Source organism: Paramormyrops kingsleyae, chromosome 12 (assembly GCF_048594095.1).
Source record: "Paramormyrops kingsleyae isolate MSU_618 chromosome 12, PKINGS_0.4, whole genome shotgun sequence".
NCBI lineage: Eukaryota > Metazoa > Chordata > Actinopteri > Osteoglossiformes > Mormyridae > Paramormyrops > Paramormyrops kingsleyae.
Window position 1 is genome coordinate 24,327,797 of NC_132808.1, and position 16,676 is coordinate 24,344,472.

A 16,676-nucleotide genomic window follows, 5' to 3' on the forward strand; every position below is an offset into this window, starting at 1 on the left:
TTGTGTAAAACACTACAATACGCATGGTTTTTAAATGACGGAGAATCCTAGCCTAAACCAGAACTACATACACGTCGTATTTAATCTTTAATTAAAAATGGGTGTTTCTTCATGCCTTCTGGCGCACGATCTTCAGTTTGCGCTCAACAGTCAGCACACTGGCTGTAACTAGAATTTCACTCAATTGTACAGAAAACGCACTAGATGGAGGTGGTGGTGGTAGTGGGGTGGGGGGAGTTATTTGCACTCCCTTAATAATTCACAGACTGTCACGCAGGTATTTCATGGAACAGCACATAGTGTACCTATTCCGCTACGGCAATCACGCACCAGCGCAATACTTAAAGATTAGTGTAGCATGGCGCAGACATAAACGCGGCCAGCGCTAGGACCCGGTGTCCCTTTCTCCGGATTTCTTTTTTTTCTTTGTAGTTTTGTTTCGCCGGTTTGAGGTGCGCAAATTTTTTACCGACGGAGTGGGAAAGATGCAGTGATCGGGGACATCCAGGCGGAGATAGCGGCGCGGTCTGAGAGAGAGGCTCCGCGATGCGCAGACAGCAGCGGGGCTTTCACTGATTTCTTGGCACTTGATCCAGGCTCGCTCCCGACTGCTCCGCGCACGCCCCCCGGGGCTTCGCCAGCACCGCACTCAACGCCGCTTATTGCACTACAGCGCTTCTGGGTTCAACTTTGGCATCTTCTTTGGATAACTATAAGGAAAAGGCGACCTTCCTCCAGGTAAGGCGGCAGCAGCACCTCCGCTACTGGGAGGCAGAACTAAGTACTGTAGCTTCGCTTTAAATTTCTCCTGCCACCTGTGTAAGACATACATTTATTAATGCGTTGGAGAATGCCCTAAGAAACAACTGTGAGGGAGAGAAAAAAACAATTGAAACGACAGATCCACATGTGCGCAGATGTTTTATAACGTCGGTGGGTGACGGAGAAGATCCTCCAAAGTTATCTTATGGAATTCCCTGTGTTTACAACAAAGCGGCTGGCATTAAGAATAACTATTGCCAAGATATATGTAATGTAGCAATTTATCCTGCTACAGATATTTAGAGCAACAGCTTTATTCTACGAAGCTGAAAACTGTACTTCCCCTTATATGGTGTATTGCATTTGCACTTTAATGCATTTTTCTGGGGGTAAATTGGATCGCTTTGTCTCTTGTGGTGTAACGCACGCATCTTTCTAATTTCATCTTTGTGTCTATTTGTGTAGGTGTAAATGCCAGCTATGAGGGAAAGAGTATTTGACACCCGCTGTTTATTCGTCTGCCTTTCTTTAATGGTGCTTTGGCATAAAAGGTAAGGGTTACACTTTGCTTTTTTGCTTCTTTTGTTAGTCGGTGTTATTATGCCTGGCGAACACGGTGTACCGTGTCTGGTACCGGCCTCCTATTTACGCTGATGCTTTTAATTGGATTCAGCGCAACTGAAACTGTCTGAAGAAAGAGGGCAGGAGGCATCGAAATTAACATCATCGCAGATTTCACGGAGATGGGGGAAAGGGAGAAGGTCCGCCGTGGTTTATTTACAGGGGGAGATCCGTGTAGCATGCGCTCGGACGCAACTCCTCTAGGTGGAGATACCATGCAGCTCCACGGATCAGGATCGGAGCGCTCCGGGAGCCGACAAGCACTTCTTTGTTAAGTAAAATACAACAAGGTGGATCGGGCGTGCCGTGCTTTATATCTCATCATCTCTAGTTCAAACCACACACTGCGTTGCTCAAATTAGAGCAATCTGATTTATCAACCCCCCTTTTACCAAACCCTGACATGTTGCGATTACATTTTCAAATAGGCTATAGAGAGTGCAAGGATTTCGTTTCTTTTCGTTCGTGCGATTTTATCGGGTTTTTTTTTAAATGAGGGGAGAGTGACCGTTCTGCAGCCTTGTTTAGCAGTATTTCTAAGTTATGCGGTTTTAGATGTAGTCCGCCTTGTTAATTGTGAGTGGGATGTGCTGTACACGTGAGGACAGGCGAGCCACAGCGTAGGAAACATGTTCAGCAATTTTAATGTAGAAGACTGGCGACAATTAAGAGTAGCCGATCGATAAGATTATCATTGATTGTAAAATGCAAATGTAAAAATGCACTCAGAGTTTATTTGAGATGAGAATACTGTCTGCTTTGTTAAAAACCACTCCACTACTCCGGAGTGGGACGGCGATGTGAAGAAAAATATTTTAATTTCCTGCTCAGTTATTTATTTATTTATTTGCCTGGCTGCTGTGATCTGATACGGGGATGTTACGTCCATGTTCTGGGGGGGAATTGCAAATTAACTGACGTGACACAGAGCCACTCCTATGCCTTAAAACCAGACGTAGAAGCTTGATAACACGCTCATTTACCAGAAAATTACATAACTTTACTATTTTTAGGGCAAGTGGGCACAGCGGAGAATAGCGGAGGCACGTTATGCTCTGTCAGTATCTGAGTAACAGTGACAAGCGCCGGATTTAGAGGGGAAGCCGGGCACGTGTTTCTCCGGCACCTGATGCGTCGGGCGGGGGGGATCTCGACGCTTACATACGACTCTTACTTTGACAGCTTGAGGGATTGTGTTCCCAGCTGTGCCTATTGCTGCCTTCCTTAAAAAAAATAAATAAACGGCATATTCGATGGCATATTCAGCCTAAAAGGAAAATAGGTAATAATAGCAATAGTCAGGGGGGAAATAAATGTTCTGCGCAGCTCCCCCACCGAGGAGAGTGTCAATCCTGTCCCCGGAAGCACCAGGTGTATGTCATGGGCCCTCACACAGTCATGTCTTAAGGCCAGTTTACACTCACCAGTTCACCTAGACAGCATGTCTTTTTTCTGTGGCAGGAGATCAGATCTCCTAAAAGGATTGGGAGCGAATACAAGGAGAAAATGCACACTCTGCAGGGGTGTGTACTTCAGCCGGAACTGCAATCTGGCCAACGTGACACCCCAAAGCTAATAGGAGTGTAACAGAAATAGTGATACTTCAGGGACTTAAATGGGTTTGTTAAAGGACTGATAGCTTTGGACTCACAACACCATAGCTAAGTCAATTTATTTATTGCATGTTCTGCTTCAGTGCCAAACTTTTGTACTAATTTGTGCCAGCCTTTCCAATCAATCAGGTGGTTAGCTGTATCCGTCTGTCTCTATCTTAATGTCTTGTCTTAAAATGTCATGTCTATATTACGTTTATGTCTTAGCATTTATGTTCTATTACGTAATGTTATTCATTTGCACTATGAGCAACGAGAACAATATTTCAGCTCAGCGTATGACTCGACGCGTCGTGTGTGTGAAGCTGACAGTAAAAGATAGGTTGATTTTTTCATTTTAGTGAATTATCTAGAAAGTTCTCTGGGTTGCTGTAGAGAGTTTATTTGTCAGAGCTGCAGCCAGCAGATAAATATTCATAAGAACATAAGAAATTTACAAACGAGATCTGGTCAGATAGACAGAAAAAAAGTTTGCTAGAACGTAGGTGCACTCTGTGGAAATGAAAGTGAAGCAAATTCTGATAAGCGTGGGCAGTGAAAAGTGCTGCCTTTGGGTTCAGCTCTGTCAGCTGTCTAGCAATGTGTGACGGGAACCTGGATGCTCAACATGTGACAGGAACCAGGATGACATATATGACAGAGGAGGGAGATCTCACCAAGCTTGTCCTTGAACTAAAATGAAAGAGTTTGTTACAACTTATAAATCACCACAAGAACTTTAGGTGACAGTTAAAATGTGTCATTCCACTACACTGAACAAGCCAGCTGACTGGGACAATTTGTATCTCATTATAGTGACTCAGTTGCCCATTATATCCCACAGAAGACAACATGATTTGCCGGAAAATGCTCAGAAAATGAATGTGTGTTTTGGAATTGCTGGTTATTTTTCCTTAGAGACTCTGTTGTTTGCATTCTTGAATTTGTGAAGCGTTTGCTCTAGAGGAATGTCTCAGCTATGTGTGTTGTCCTTACTCTTTACTGTAGAGCAGGGGTGGCCAATCTTATCCAGAAAGGTCCAATGGGTATGCTGGTTTTTGGTGTCAACCCCCTAATTAGATTACTAATTAGAGAACTGATTGGCTGAAGAGTCCTCATACCTGTGTTTGAACAGCTGATCTGGGGTGAGTTTCCCGAAGCGTTCTTAACGCTACGTCGTTCTTAAGTTCTGTGTTAAAAGATAGAACTAACGAATGACATAGCGTTAAGAAGGCTTCGGGAAACTCACCCCTAAAGGTTACCCCAAAAACCTGCATACACACTGGGCCTTTCCAGATAAGATTGCCCAGCTCTGTTCTAGAGGAACATCTCAGCTATGTGTGTTGTCCTTCCTCTTTGCTCTAGAGGAACGTCTCAGCTACGTGTGTTGTCCTTCCTCTTTGCTCTAGAGGAACGTCTCAGCTACGTGTGTTGTCCTTGCTCCCCAGGTGTGCTGAGGCTGACCCTACCACAGATGCTTTCAAAAACAACATCACTCTCTTCACAAGAATCCTCGACAGACTTCTGGATGGTTACGATAACCGCCTAAGACCCGGATTAGGAGGTGAGGGAGTAATGCAGTGATAGCAGTACCTACTACTGCTGAGCACAACTCTGCTGTTATTGTTGCTTAAGCTGCACACTGATAATCTTCTTAATATATGCAGGTAACTGCCAAAATAAAGCAATCAACTGAGTAAATGAGGGATACATAAAAAGAGATGCTTCCACACCAGTGTGGTTCCTGAATTAATTAAGCAATTAGCAAACCACTCTGCTTAGGTTCCTGTTGAACAGTGCAGGGCAGGCTGAATAGCCCACACTTTGGTTCCACTTGAGCATGTGCTCTACTGCGGTTCAGCCCACATAATAACAATGTGACTTTTGGGTTGCCGGCTCTCCTGTACCTGGCGTGACACTCACTTTAAGACTCTCATGCGCACGCAAGAAATCTTGTGTCTGTATTTTTCCATCATAAACCTAACATTAGGTACATCAAAAGCGTTGGGGTATTTTGCAGTCTTTACAGATGATGTTTTTTAAGATACTTTATTGATCGCCGTGGGATCACCACCTCTCCCAACTTCTCTCTGTAAGTGAGAGCAAGCTGGGCACGAAGGGCAGCCACCCGTAGCAGCGCCCAGAGATGCAGGGGGTTAAGGTCCTTGCTGAAGGACCTGCAGATGTGCTGAGGGCAGGATCAAACCGGCAACCTTTTGATCACAAAAACAGAGGCTTAGCCCACTGAGCCACATGTGCATGTGTGTGCAGACTTCTCTGGAATGGAAAACCTTACTCCAGCCAGCTGACCAAAGCTGGCCACCCTATGACTTTAGCCTCTCCTTTAGCAATACTCTCGATGTCTCTCTTTATTTGAAATTAAATTCGACTGTCATCGGAACAAATTCATCTCTGCGCCGCGCACTGGCAGCGGGAAAGCCGCTGCAGCGCACGTTAATGGATTGTCCACACCATGAGTTCGAAGGACATTGTCTCGTGCAATCGTGAGAGACTTGATTATTGGGGCACGTTTGGCAGGAGCGTTAGTAACGAGGACTGATCAACTGATGTTTCATGAGCAGTAGTGGCTGGGGTACCATGGAGATCTGAGGGAGGTGCATCAGACTAGTCTGTACCAGCGGATTGCTAATATCAGTCCATAGCACAGACAGTTTCCTTAATAGAAACCATATGGAGTTTTGGAGGAACACTTTATTTGGTCTGTAGTGTATAAACACCTTATTATGCCTAGCGATGCACTTTGGCGACTAAACTGGGGGGAAAAAAAGGAGCATCGGTCTATTGAGATAGGAAAAAATCCAATGGACAGGTGATTCATCCTGTTCTACATCATGTGGCACAAACCAGGAGAAACATTTAGGACTGAGTGCTTGTTTCCTGCAATGAATGGTCATGGACGTTCTTGTAATGTGTGATGCAGCTTCTTGACACGGTTTACAGCTGCTCAACCCTCAAAAGTCATCCTTCCATCATATTGCGAAGTACTCCTTCACCCTATTGTGAGCGGGATCTTCCAGGAGCATAACGATAATCCCAGCCACAGCGTACCGTCGGACCCTGAGTGGCCTCATGCGTGAGCGACCAATGCAAGAAACCCTATACTGCACCAATCACTAGATCTCAACCCGTTTGACAAGCCAAACTGGAGATGCTGGAACACCAGGGCCCAGCATGATCCTCCGCCGTCTTTTGGAAGCACATCGTCACATCTCTCCTACTTCACGTCGGTGTTTATTTTAGCAGTTACCAGTACGTTTGCTGAGGAACTGCTGTTGGAGAACATGGATGGCATCTCAAACTCATTAGGTCCCCTGTTCTGAATTGATTTTTGTTTTGAGTTACGTCTTCATTAGTCCGCGTTCAGAATATCTCCAGTGTGTTGAAATATTCCGAAAACACTGCCTTTTCTTTAAATGCATTGTACGGGAAAGATTGCTGGATTGTAATTTCACTGTTAATGTCGCCAAACTAATTGTACTATGATTTCCTTTATATATTTTTTTTCTCCATGCTAAGCTTTGCTTGGGGGTCATCCTAAGGGCTTCGTTAATGAGAATGTCATTTAAACGCGTGAACATGTTTCAGTGTCTGCTTGATGGCGATAAACACGATTCCTGAAAGCCACACAGTTCCTGGCTGCTTATTTGATTAATTCAAATGCGTAATAAACATCTGAGGAAGAAGTTGATTATTCGAAAACCATGAGTATCTGCTGTCGAGGACAGGCATATTCTGCCAGTCTCATTGATGAAGGAGGCTTTGCTGCATAGAGGAGTGTGTTATGTTGTTGTCTGTGAGGATACCCTTTGACTGTTGCCACCTGGCAGTGGACTAAAATAATAGCAGAACTGATGTTGGGTTTCTGAAGCTATTAAATGCATTATTGTGGAAATAGTTGTGCAGGATTTTCAGTAGGCAGTGAATGTCACAGATATTTTTTCTGTCAGTGGAATCCACTGCGAACACACCAGTTAGATGTTGTCAACGTCTCCACTTTTTGTGTAAGTTTAGATCTCAGTTTGGTTCTAACCGATGCTGTGCGCAGACTTTTTGGATGGCGGGGGCTCGTAGGAAAAAGGGAACAACACCCCCCACCCCACCTCACCTCACCCCCCCCCCCCCCCTTTGCTGTCATATTTAAAAGGCATAAACAAATAGTTTGCACTCTGCTGGTACCTCAGAGCATGAAATAGTGACTTTGCTGGTTTCAGACTGGTTAAAAATAACCTAGAAGAAAGGAACAGTAGAGGAAAACCAACAGAATACAGAAATATTACGACTGAACAGCAAATATTCCTGACAATCTGGACACTTGACGATGGTGTAGAGGAACTGAGAGCAATGGCAGATATCACATGTTGCTATTGTTTCAAGCTTCTGAACTTCATAAATAATAATTAATGCTTCCCTTGTAGGTAATTGCTTTGGGGATAAAATAATGTCCGTGGAGGGGGAGAGCCGGCTGTTTAGATGCTGCAGTTAATATACTGAGCATGTCTGTGCCTTTGATAATTGCTACCTGAATGGTTTCAGCACGCATGCTGTCCAGAATGCTTAAGATACAAGTCATTTGTGTGCGTGGTAGTAGACGAGAAAAATAGTGTGGGGGCGGGGAGGCTACTCTACACAGGAGCGGCATTAGTGCTGGACCTGCTGCGGGTGGGCTGGGCTGGCTTGCCCCCATGCTGTCCTGCTAGAGTGACCCACATTCGACCTTCGCCCTCCGGCCTGATCTGATGACAGAAACATGGTCCAGGGGCAGGAGAGGGCTGAGCTGATTGGGTAGAAGTCTCTAAATCTGATTGGCCAGGAGAGAAAATGCCTTTTCAAGGGCAGCGCCAATCAATCTGTGGTCATGTCAGCACCACACTTAATGCATATTTACTTAAATCAATGTTTCCCAGTCTGGTCCTCGGGGACCCATAGACAGTCCATGTTTTTGCTCCAGGAGCTGGGAGGGAGCAAAAATGTGGACTGTCTGACAGGGTACTTGGTGGGAGTAAAATCATGGACCGGCTGTGGGTCCCTAAGGACCGGATTGGGAAACACTGACCTAAAGAGTAGCTGGTGACCAATATAATATCTACATGCAGTGAGAATACGGCGACTTCTGGTATTTCAGGCTTGATTTAAACAGGGGATGTTTGGTCCCCGTTTGGAAAATGCGTGACTGACTAATCAAACGATGCCTCTGTAAGGAGATTCTCTGTTCGTTCCCTTGTAGAAGCAGGTGTTTTTCTGTTTTTAGTATCCGAAGTCACAATTATGCCCTGAAAGCTTCTAATTACCTCCTGACTGCCGGCTGCGGCAGGAACGGAACGGCTGTCTTTCGGTTTAATTTCGGAGCGCCTGAACTGAGCCCCACGTGTGGATCCAGCCCTGGCGTCTGCTCCGCTGGGTGTTATTCTAGGCCAAGTAAACATCGCCGTTCACCCCTTTACTCAGGAAGAAATAAGTCTATTCTGACCCGTACTAAGATGCCTACAAATATACATTGAATTGTGAGTGCTTTGCTTTGTGTAAGACCCTTTGACATCTTTATAAGGATAAAGAAGAATGCACTCAGTGCCTGTGATTCATCAGAAATATGTGCTATGCATTTAAAGCAGACGTATAGCCGTTAATGTTAGGAATCGTTCATAATGGCTTTAGAACTGAGCTGATATCCAGTCATGATACGTGCATCATTCTTTTGAAAAATGAAATGAACAAAAATGGTTCCTTAGCTTTGTGACTGTTCTAGATTTTAATGCAAAAAGGTGCTGAAACACTAATGAATATGTAGCTCGTCTGCTCCCGTGTGAGACGGGGACTTTATAGAATCGCGATCTGTGTTTATTTGCAGCCCTTCCAGCTGGTTTTGACCGGTGCTCCCCAGGGACTGAGGTGACTCAGTGTCCCCCGGACACACATCGTGCAGCATCGCGCTACACGTAAACATTTACTCCTCCTGTCAGCAAATTACTTCCACTTTGCATCCACTGCTGGCATGGCTGCTCATTAGGGGCTGGTTTTTTATAGGGGTAGTGGCGGGTAATGGAGGCATGGGAGAAGAACCCCCCCCCCCCCCAACCCCACGGGAGAGGTACTGTTTATTTAGCGGTAAGTGGCCAGATGGATGTTTGGGTCTGGAGGATATAGGGATAGATGTAGTTGAGTTTAGGGGGGAGAGTGATGTGGGATTTGTGGGGGGCCAGGGGAGCTTTGTCCCCCTGTAGCTGGGGACGTCCCAGGGTGATACATTTGGGAGGCAGCAGTCGCCTTTGTATGGTCGTCCTCTGGGGGCTGCCTAGAGGAAACTGAAGTGGGTCTCCCTTTGCTGGGTCTGCCTTCATCGGGTCTCCCTTCGCTGGGTCTGCCTTCATCGGGTCTCCCTTCGCTGGATCTCCCTTCATCGGGTCTCCCTTCGCCGGATCTCCCTTCGCTGGGTCTGCCTTCATTGGGCCTCCCTTCGTTGGATCTGCCTTCATCGGGTCTCCCTTCATTGGGTCTCCCTCGTCTACCCACGACGTGCTGTGGCAGATGGCCCCGCCCCCTTCCTGTGCTGTGATTAGCGTCCACCAGCCGCATCCTGTTTTCGTTCCTCACAGGCGGCTCCGCGGTCGTCCCCGGGGATATAGCGGCTGCTGTCCAGCCGCGTGGTGCTGAATGTTATTAGCGGGGGATTCGCGGTTCCGGGGTCTATTACGGGATGCAGTTCTGTTGTGTACAGTGACTATTATAGAGCACAGAGTCCCATGAATTATTTTGTGGGTGTATTACTGTTTACACCTGGTGTTTCTTAAGGACTGCATTGATTCTTTGCCATTTGCTATACATTATTTATTCACCTTTGAAGAAACTGTTTGAAAACAGTTAATGGAAGATTAGGTTATACTCAACTCTGCTTTGTCACTCCTAAATAAGCTCACATTTAGTCAACTTCAACGTCAAATAAGCTGCAGAGAGCCCATGTATGCGCATATATAGTGGTTCACGTGGTTTCAATACACCGGCCTTTGTAAGGTCTTACAGATGGCTGTTGTACTCAAAGCTAATATGCAATGGGCAAGAACAAATCAGAACTGGGATATACTGGAGTGATTATTCTTACATTGAGGGGACTTACTAAGAAGTACATTTGGTAGTGTAACATGTACAGCATCACTCAGAATGTGCTTAGAGAAGGTCTTACTCTGAGCAGCCAGGTAATGAGGGGATAGGGGCAGCTTTCAAAGGCATACAGAGTTTTGAGTTTCATAGTTAAGGTTTAAGAAACCGTTGAAGGAACGGCAATGCTTTAGGACTTCCACATCAAAGTGGAACGGCAAAAAGAGTGCCCCATGTTATTCTGCTGGTTTCCGGGGTTAGAACTTGGGAAGGATAAGGGGAGAAGATCCCCCGGCCTGCTAAAAGAGAGGCTGAACAATGTTGCCTAAATTCAAAGGCTGGTAGAATCCCAGCGCTGGAAGCCAACATCTCTACCAGAAAACATGGGTGCCAGAAGGGTTTTTATTGGAAGGACTATGAAGCTTCTCAGGATGGAGGGAAGGGTGGATGAACTGAAAAATAGCTAAAATTGAGTATGACAATGACCCAAAGCTTGCAGCAAAACATTATTAGAATTGCTGAAATGCAAGGTAGGCGTCCTACAAGGTCTAGAGTTAAATCCAGCTGTGAATTGACAGTAGTACCTGATGATTGCTGTTTGCAGGTGGTCTCTATCCACCTTAATTTAACAGAACAGAAGCGTTTACCTGGTAATGATGTGTAAATATTGCCACATCCAGATGTGTAAGGACTTACCACAGCAGACTCACTGGCTATAATTACTGCCAGAGGTGTTTCTGCCAAGTACTGACACAGGGGGAGGGGAACTCTTACATAATGAAGACGTTTTTTCTTGGCGAAAATTATTCTGTTTCCAAGGTGTTGAGTAGGTAGGTGTAGTTCAGAAAAGATACATCACTCAGAGGTACCAAAACAGCAGGGTGCATCACAGCAAACCATGAAAAGGCAAAGAACACGGTACAGTATGTGTGCTAGGAAAGTACATGTATATGATGCATAGTGCTGTTTCCCAATCCAGTCCTCGGGGATCCACAGTCGGTCCATGTTTTCGCTGTCTCCGAGCTCCCTACCTGACAGTCCACATTTTTGCTTCTTCTGGAGGGAGCAAAAACGTGGACTGTCTGTGCATCCCTGGACTGTCTGGGAACCACTGATGTTTAGGACCAGGTCAGGGTGAGTCTGAAGCATAACCCAGGAAGCACAGGGCACAAGTTAGGGGAACATCAAGGGCGGGATGCCAGTCCATCACAGGGCAGACTCTGTGGGCAATTTCACAGGCTGTTAAACCACATGATTGCATACAGTCATGCAATATAGGAAATTTTGAGACACCAGTTCACCTAACCTTATATATATTTACCTGAAAGAATCCTGCTAATTCCACATAGAAGGTGCCAGGGGCAGGGAGCCAAAAAAGGTAGACAAAAGTGGATAAAAGCATTCAAACACCTGGCCATTTGACCCACAGGAACTTTTATAACATGCCATTCTAAATCCATAGACATCAATATAGAGCACAGAGTCCCCCTTTGCAGCTATAACAGCTGCCGCTCTTCTGGGAAGGCTTTCCACAAGACTTTGGAGTGAGTCTGTGGGACTTTTTGCCCATTCATCCAGAAGAGCATTTGTGAGGTCAGGCAGTGGTGTTGGACGTGAAGGTCTGGCTCGTAGTCTCCGTTATAGATCATCCCAAAGGTGTTCGATGGGATTGAGGTCAGGACTCTGCGTGGGCCAGTCAAGTTCTTACACACCAAACTCACCCAACCATCATTTTATGGACCTTGCTTTGTGCACTGGGCCACAGTCATTCTGGTACAGAAAAGGGCCTTCCCCAAACTGCCTACAAAGTCGGAAGGACTGAATTGTCCAAAATGTGTTGGTATACATATCTGTATTGATGCCTATGGATTTAGAATTGGATGTCATAAAAGTTCCTGTCAGTATAATACTTTCATCCATATAGTGCTTATACAATATAGGGTAAAATGTTTGGCTATATGTATATATATATAATTTTTTTATTTAACCATAGTAGGCAATGGCCATAGTAGCAGCAACACAGTGTCAGTACAAAATCGTACATAAAATTACACAAAGACATACTCGTACCATACACAGTTGCACACAGACAACCTACAGTAGACTCCAGAGTTTGTACCAAAACTTTAAATTCATTCCAGGGTATTAAATTTTGCAGACGGAGTTCAGCTTGAAGAGTGTTCCACGCATCAGGTGCTGAAAACCTAAAAGCTTTCTTTCGCAATTCGGCTCTTACTTTTGGAGCAACCAGTTTTAAAAAGTCCATCGAGTGAAGATTACAGCCTCCTTGCTTCCAGATCAGGAATGATGATAAATAAGAATGAATTTTACCCAGAATGGCTTTATATATAAACACATACCAGTGACTAAGCCAACGAGCTTGTAAAGATGACCAATTTACTTCAGCATAAAGCAAACAATGATGAGTTAGAGAACCACTGTTCTAAATAAACCTCAGTGCTCCATGATACACAGCATCTAACGTGCTTAAACAATGAGCAGATGCATATCACCATAGTCAATAACAGGCAAAAACGTAAATTCAACCAGTTTTAATTTTACATAAAAGGAATATATATATATATATATATATATATAGGGCAATACTGCACAGTATCAGACATGAGTTGCATTTCCCTTCTAGACCGTGACGGATGTGCACTCTAATTTAAATAAGATATACTATAATGAATACAAATAACAATGAGAGAGAGGAAAATCGGAAATATAATGTGGGGAAGGTAATAGCGAGAGATTTAGACATCATGGCAGAGTGATACATGCTGTCAGAAAAAGTTAGAGTAACAGCCCTTCTGTAGGGGACTTGATAGTACTCTGGAAGCATTCCTGAACCCGAATGATATGGTATACCGCCCCAATGACCTAGCCCTGACCTAGACTGATACAGCCTTGGCCTGAAGCAGATTCCTCGTTTCTTCTGTTCTCTATCTTTCTGCTAGTTGTACAGAGCCCCTAGCTCCAGCCCCCTCACCCAACTACTCAATAACCCCCCCCCCCCCCCTCCACACACATATACACACACACACACATCTCTCCAACACGGGAGCCATTTTTCATCCGGCGTATCTTCCGTGGACACAATTATCTTCCCTGCCGGCTTCCCCAGGAGTGCCTTGCCGGCGTCTGTCCGGAACACCCGGAATCTCATAAACAAAACAGCCGAGCGTATCCGCGGAAGATTCCTCATCTAATTGACTGCCCCGTCTTCCGGAGGCAACGAGCCGGGAATCCCGGGGTGGAATTCCCGCCGCACACCGGCATCCTGGTGACCGCGACGTACTTTGAACGTGTGCCGACTTTTCTTTTCCGTGACAGATGTGCAGAATACGTGCGCATATCTCATTTACACCAGGGAGAAATTGTGACTTTTAAATGCAGTGTGGATGTGATTTATCATGCCTACGGGGACCTCAAAACCTAAAGTATTAAGAAAAAACATAGGTGGTGATGAGTGGGGTTCGAGGAGTCACTTAGGAAGCCCAAGTGCGATTTTGAAATGTATAAATTGCATTAAATTTTTGATTTAGCATGATGCACAACAATATTCGGCTTCGACACTAAGGAAAAACATCCTGGCAGAAGTAGATGAAAGGTACCTTTTAAGTATTGTTTTGAACGGATGCCGTTTATAGCAGAAAGCTTTATTCCTGAATTTGGGAGCGAGTACCCTCAGGAACCCAGAATAGATTAGCCGTTTTTGGTGCCACACATGAAAAGAAAGGCATTCTCTCTGTCTCTGGGCAGGGCTTACGGTCCATCAGCCCTTAGTGTGATCATTAACATGACAGGTGTGTTAATGCATCGGTCGGGGCAGGGTGGGGGCAGCCACGTGTTTGGGAAGGCTGCCCAACAGCACCCCCTCCCCTCCCCGGATTTGGCGGGATGACCCCAGCATGCAGGCTCGGTGACGTCTCTTTATCTGGACACGCTCGGTAATCGACCATTTGCCGTCTAACGTTGCGTCGCGGTAGAGACATGTCGATAGAGGCGTGTTGAGCCAGTGGTGATTTAAGGTGATGACAGGATGGTGGCGCTGTGTTGGTTGTGTGTAAGTCTCGGTGCGTACGGATATGTTCGTACGGGGTAATCCATGCTCTGCATCTCGCTGGAGGACCTCATGCTTGTGGGTCTGACCCACCGTGTACGCGTGTGTGTGTTCTGGTTCTACTTCTGCCCCGGGCGTGTGTACATTCATCACCCTGACAGGGTACCCGCACGCGCAGCCAACAGAGAGTGCATGCACGTCTGAGGGATGGCGAGTAGGGAGGCCGGCAGGAAGTAAGGAGAGGCCGGGGTCTTTTCGGGATGAGTTGTCTCCCTCAGACAGGCCTCTCGTGAGCCCCGAGGAACCTCCACGTGCCGTCGCCTCCTTGGAGATTCGCAGTGCCCTCCGGTGCCATGACAACGGGTTCTTTGTCCCAATTCATAGGCATATTTATGGCTCCCTGCCATCCAGGCAGCCTGTGTAATCATGCCAGTAAGTGTTTTGCGCGTACGCATCCTATGAGGTGATTTGCTTTGCCGTCATGCTGCTGACGCTATTGCCCACAGCTAATCTTCTGGGTCCTAAGGTTTGCTTTTGGGTAGCAGGGCAGCCCCCGCAAATAGTGTTGGGGTCTCATACCTCTGTGATGGGTCTGCGCTGGGGGCCTGTCCAGGGTCTTTCCTGCCTTATAGCTGCACGTCCTGGGCTGGGATCTGGATCACCATGCCTCAGATCTATCATAATGGGACGTTTTAAATGAAATGGGGATATAATAATCCTAAATTTGATTAATTTCTGTGTTTCAGTAATGCTCATCCTTTATTACTGTAGCATCTCTGAACGTTAGGAACTACATGAAATTGAATTGTATTGAAATTGAGATCTTGAGAGATAATTATTCTCTTCAATCAGTTTCTGTATTCGTCTATGGATGCATTTATTATTATTATTATTATTATTATTATTATTATTATGCAGTAAGAGTGCAATATGAAGTCATTTGTGGCAGATATGAGTGACATATACTGTACGTGGATCTGTCCCCTTGAGTGACTGTAGGGAGATTTTGGGCCCCATGATAGCATATCAAATTGGGTCCCTGACTGTGTTCCAAATTTTTTTAGGGTCCTTGTCACTCAGGTGCCCTTGGAGTTGTCCTAGCTCCCCCGCAGACCCCCAGAGCGAATGGCTATGGAGATTGAGCTGTGAGAATTTACAAAAATGTGGACTGGCTTGGGGTCCCTGAGGACCGGGTTGGGAAACACTGCTGTAGAGAACTAGGGCCATAACAGTTACGTGTTGAGGAGTTGACTAGGCATAAGTGCAGCTATGCTGAGCTTCCAATGGATGCCCAGGTACAAGTGTAAGCAGTGTTAGATTAGGAGCTACACATGAACTTCTAGCGCACCCACCCCCCTAGTCACCTGGGAGATGCATCTTGCTGGCTGGTTATGTCCCATTAGTGGGTGGGCGCCACGGAGTCAATGCAAAGCTCCGGCCAACAGGAAACGGATGTCCGTTTAAACCGGTGCGTTAGAGTGGCTGCCGTCAGACTGGTGAGCCGATCCGCATGACACGGGGGTTGAAGTATGAAAGGGAGGTTTTATTGGGCTTTTTGGCCAGAACAGATGGTGAGAGCAGCACAAAGCACTGTAAGGGAGCTAATGTGGGCTTAATAGTGAAAACAGGACCGGGATCATGAAGGAGGAGGTGCAGGATTAGGGGCGAACTGGGGACAGGTGGAAGGTTCTGGAACTCCTGTTTCCAGCAAAGGATTTCTGTGAGGAACAACTGCAACTTGGTGGATGACAGGTTAGGTCACCTGACTTTCTCTCCCCCCCGTCAGCGCTCGCCAGACAGGCCACGTGCCGTCGCAAATCTTCCTCTCGCATTGCCGCCTGACAGCGGCAGCAATTTGGCCTGATTGCGAGCGATGAATCAAACGCCCCCCCCCCCCCCCCTCTTGCTGCCCGGCCCGCTGCCCAAGCGCGCGTTTTGCTCGCTGTTTACGGCGCCTCGGAGCAGCCTGAAGCCTCACTGCCATGGGGGTTTGCAGTGGACTGCGGAGGAACCAGATCGAGTTCGTGCTTGTAGGGTCGCCGGATTGATCTCTCACTCTCTGTCCTAAGCTGCCGTTTGACACAAACTACTCACTCTCAGTCCTGTCATATTTTAACATGTAAACAGCCCTCGTTTGCCATGAAATACATAAGTGCTGTACGAACAAACACATGAACTTGGCTGCTTTCCTTCACTCCGAGTGAAAACACTGTTTCTCTTCTAGCTAATTGGTACATATTCCCTGGAACTTTCCAGAAAGAGAGCATTGATTCATTTGGCAGCAATTTGTCTACCTTCTGAGTTAGATTTTCGGTTATATAAATGTTTCCGTGTCAGCGGCTCATTTGGATGTTGGAAGGTGTTATAGTCCTTCTAAGGCAGGGGCTTAAGAGAGCCACGTAACACAAAGTGGTGACCAGCCAAGCGTGTGGTTACTGAAACCGTTAGGGATAATGACACAGAAAGCTCAGCCAATGGCTGCTAAGCCAGTCGATATACATGAATAGATTCCCTTATTCTTCAAG

General features: G+C 46.1%; 1 protein-coding gene across 2 annotated transcripts in view; it reads left to right on the forward strand.

The window, feature by feature from the left end:
- The first annotated feature begins 225 nt into the window (after positions 1 to 225).
- The window catches only part of LOC111849377 (gamma-aminobutyric acid receptor subunit alpha-2-like), a 63,875-nt gene continuing 47,424 nt past the window's right edge, over positions 226 to 16,676 (forward strand). For both annotated transcript variants that reach the window (XM_023822189.2, XM_023822191.2), the window contains exons 1-3: positions 226 to 738; positions 1,228 to 1,313; positions 4,424 to 4,539. In XM_023822189.2, coding sequence (XP_023677957.1) covers positions 1,234 to 1,313; positions 4,424 to 4,539 — 196 coding nt within the window. In that variant the 5' untranslated portion in view covers positions 226 to 738; positions 1,228 to 1,233. The remainder of the gene's footprint in view (positions 739 to 1,227; positions 1,314 to 4,423; positions 4,540 to 16,676) is intronic.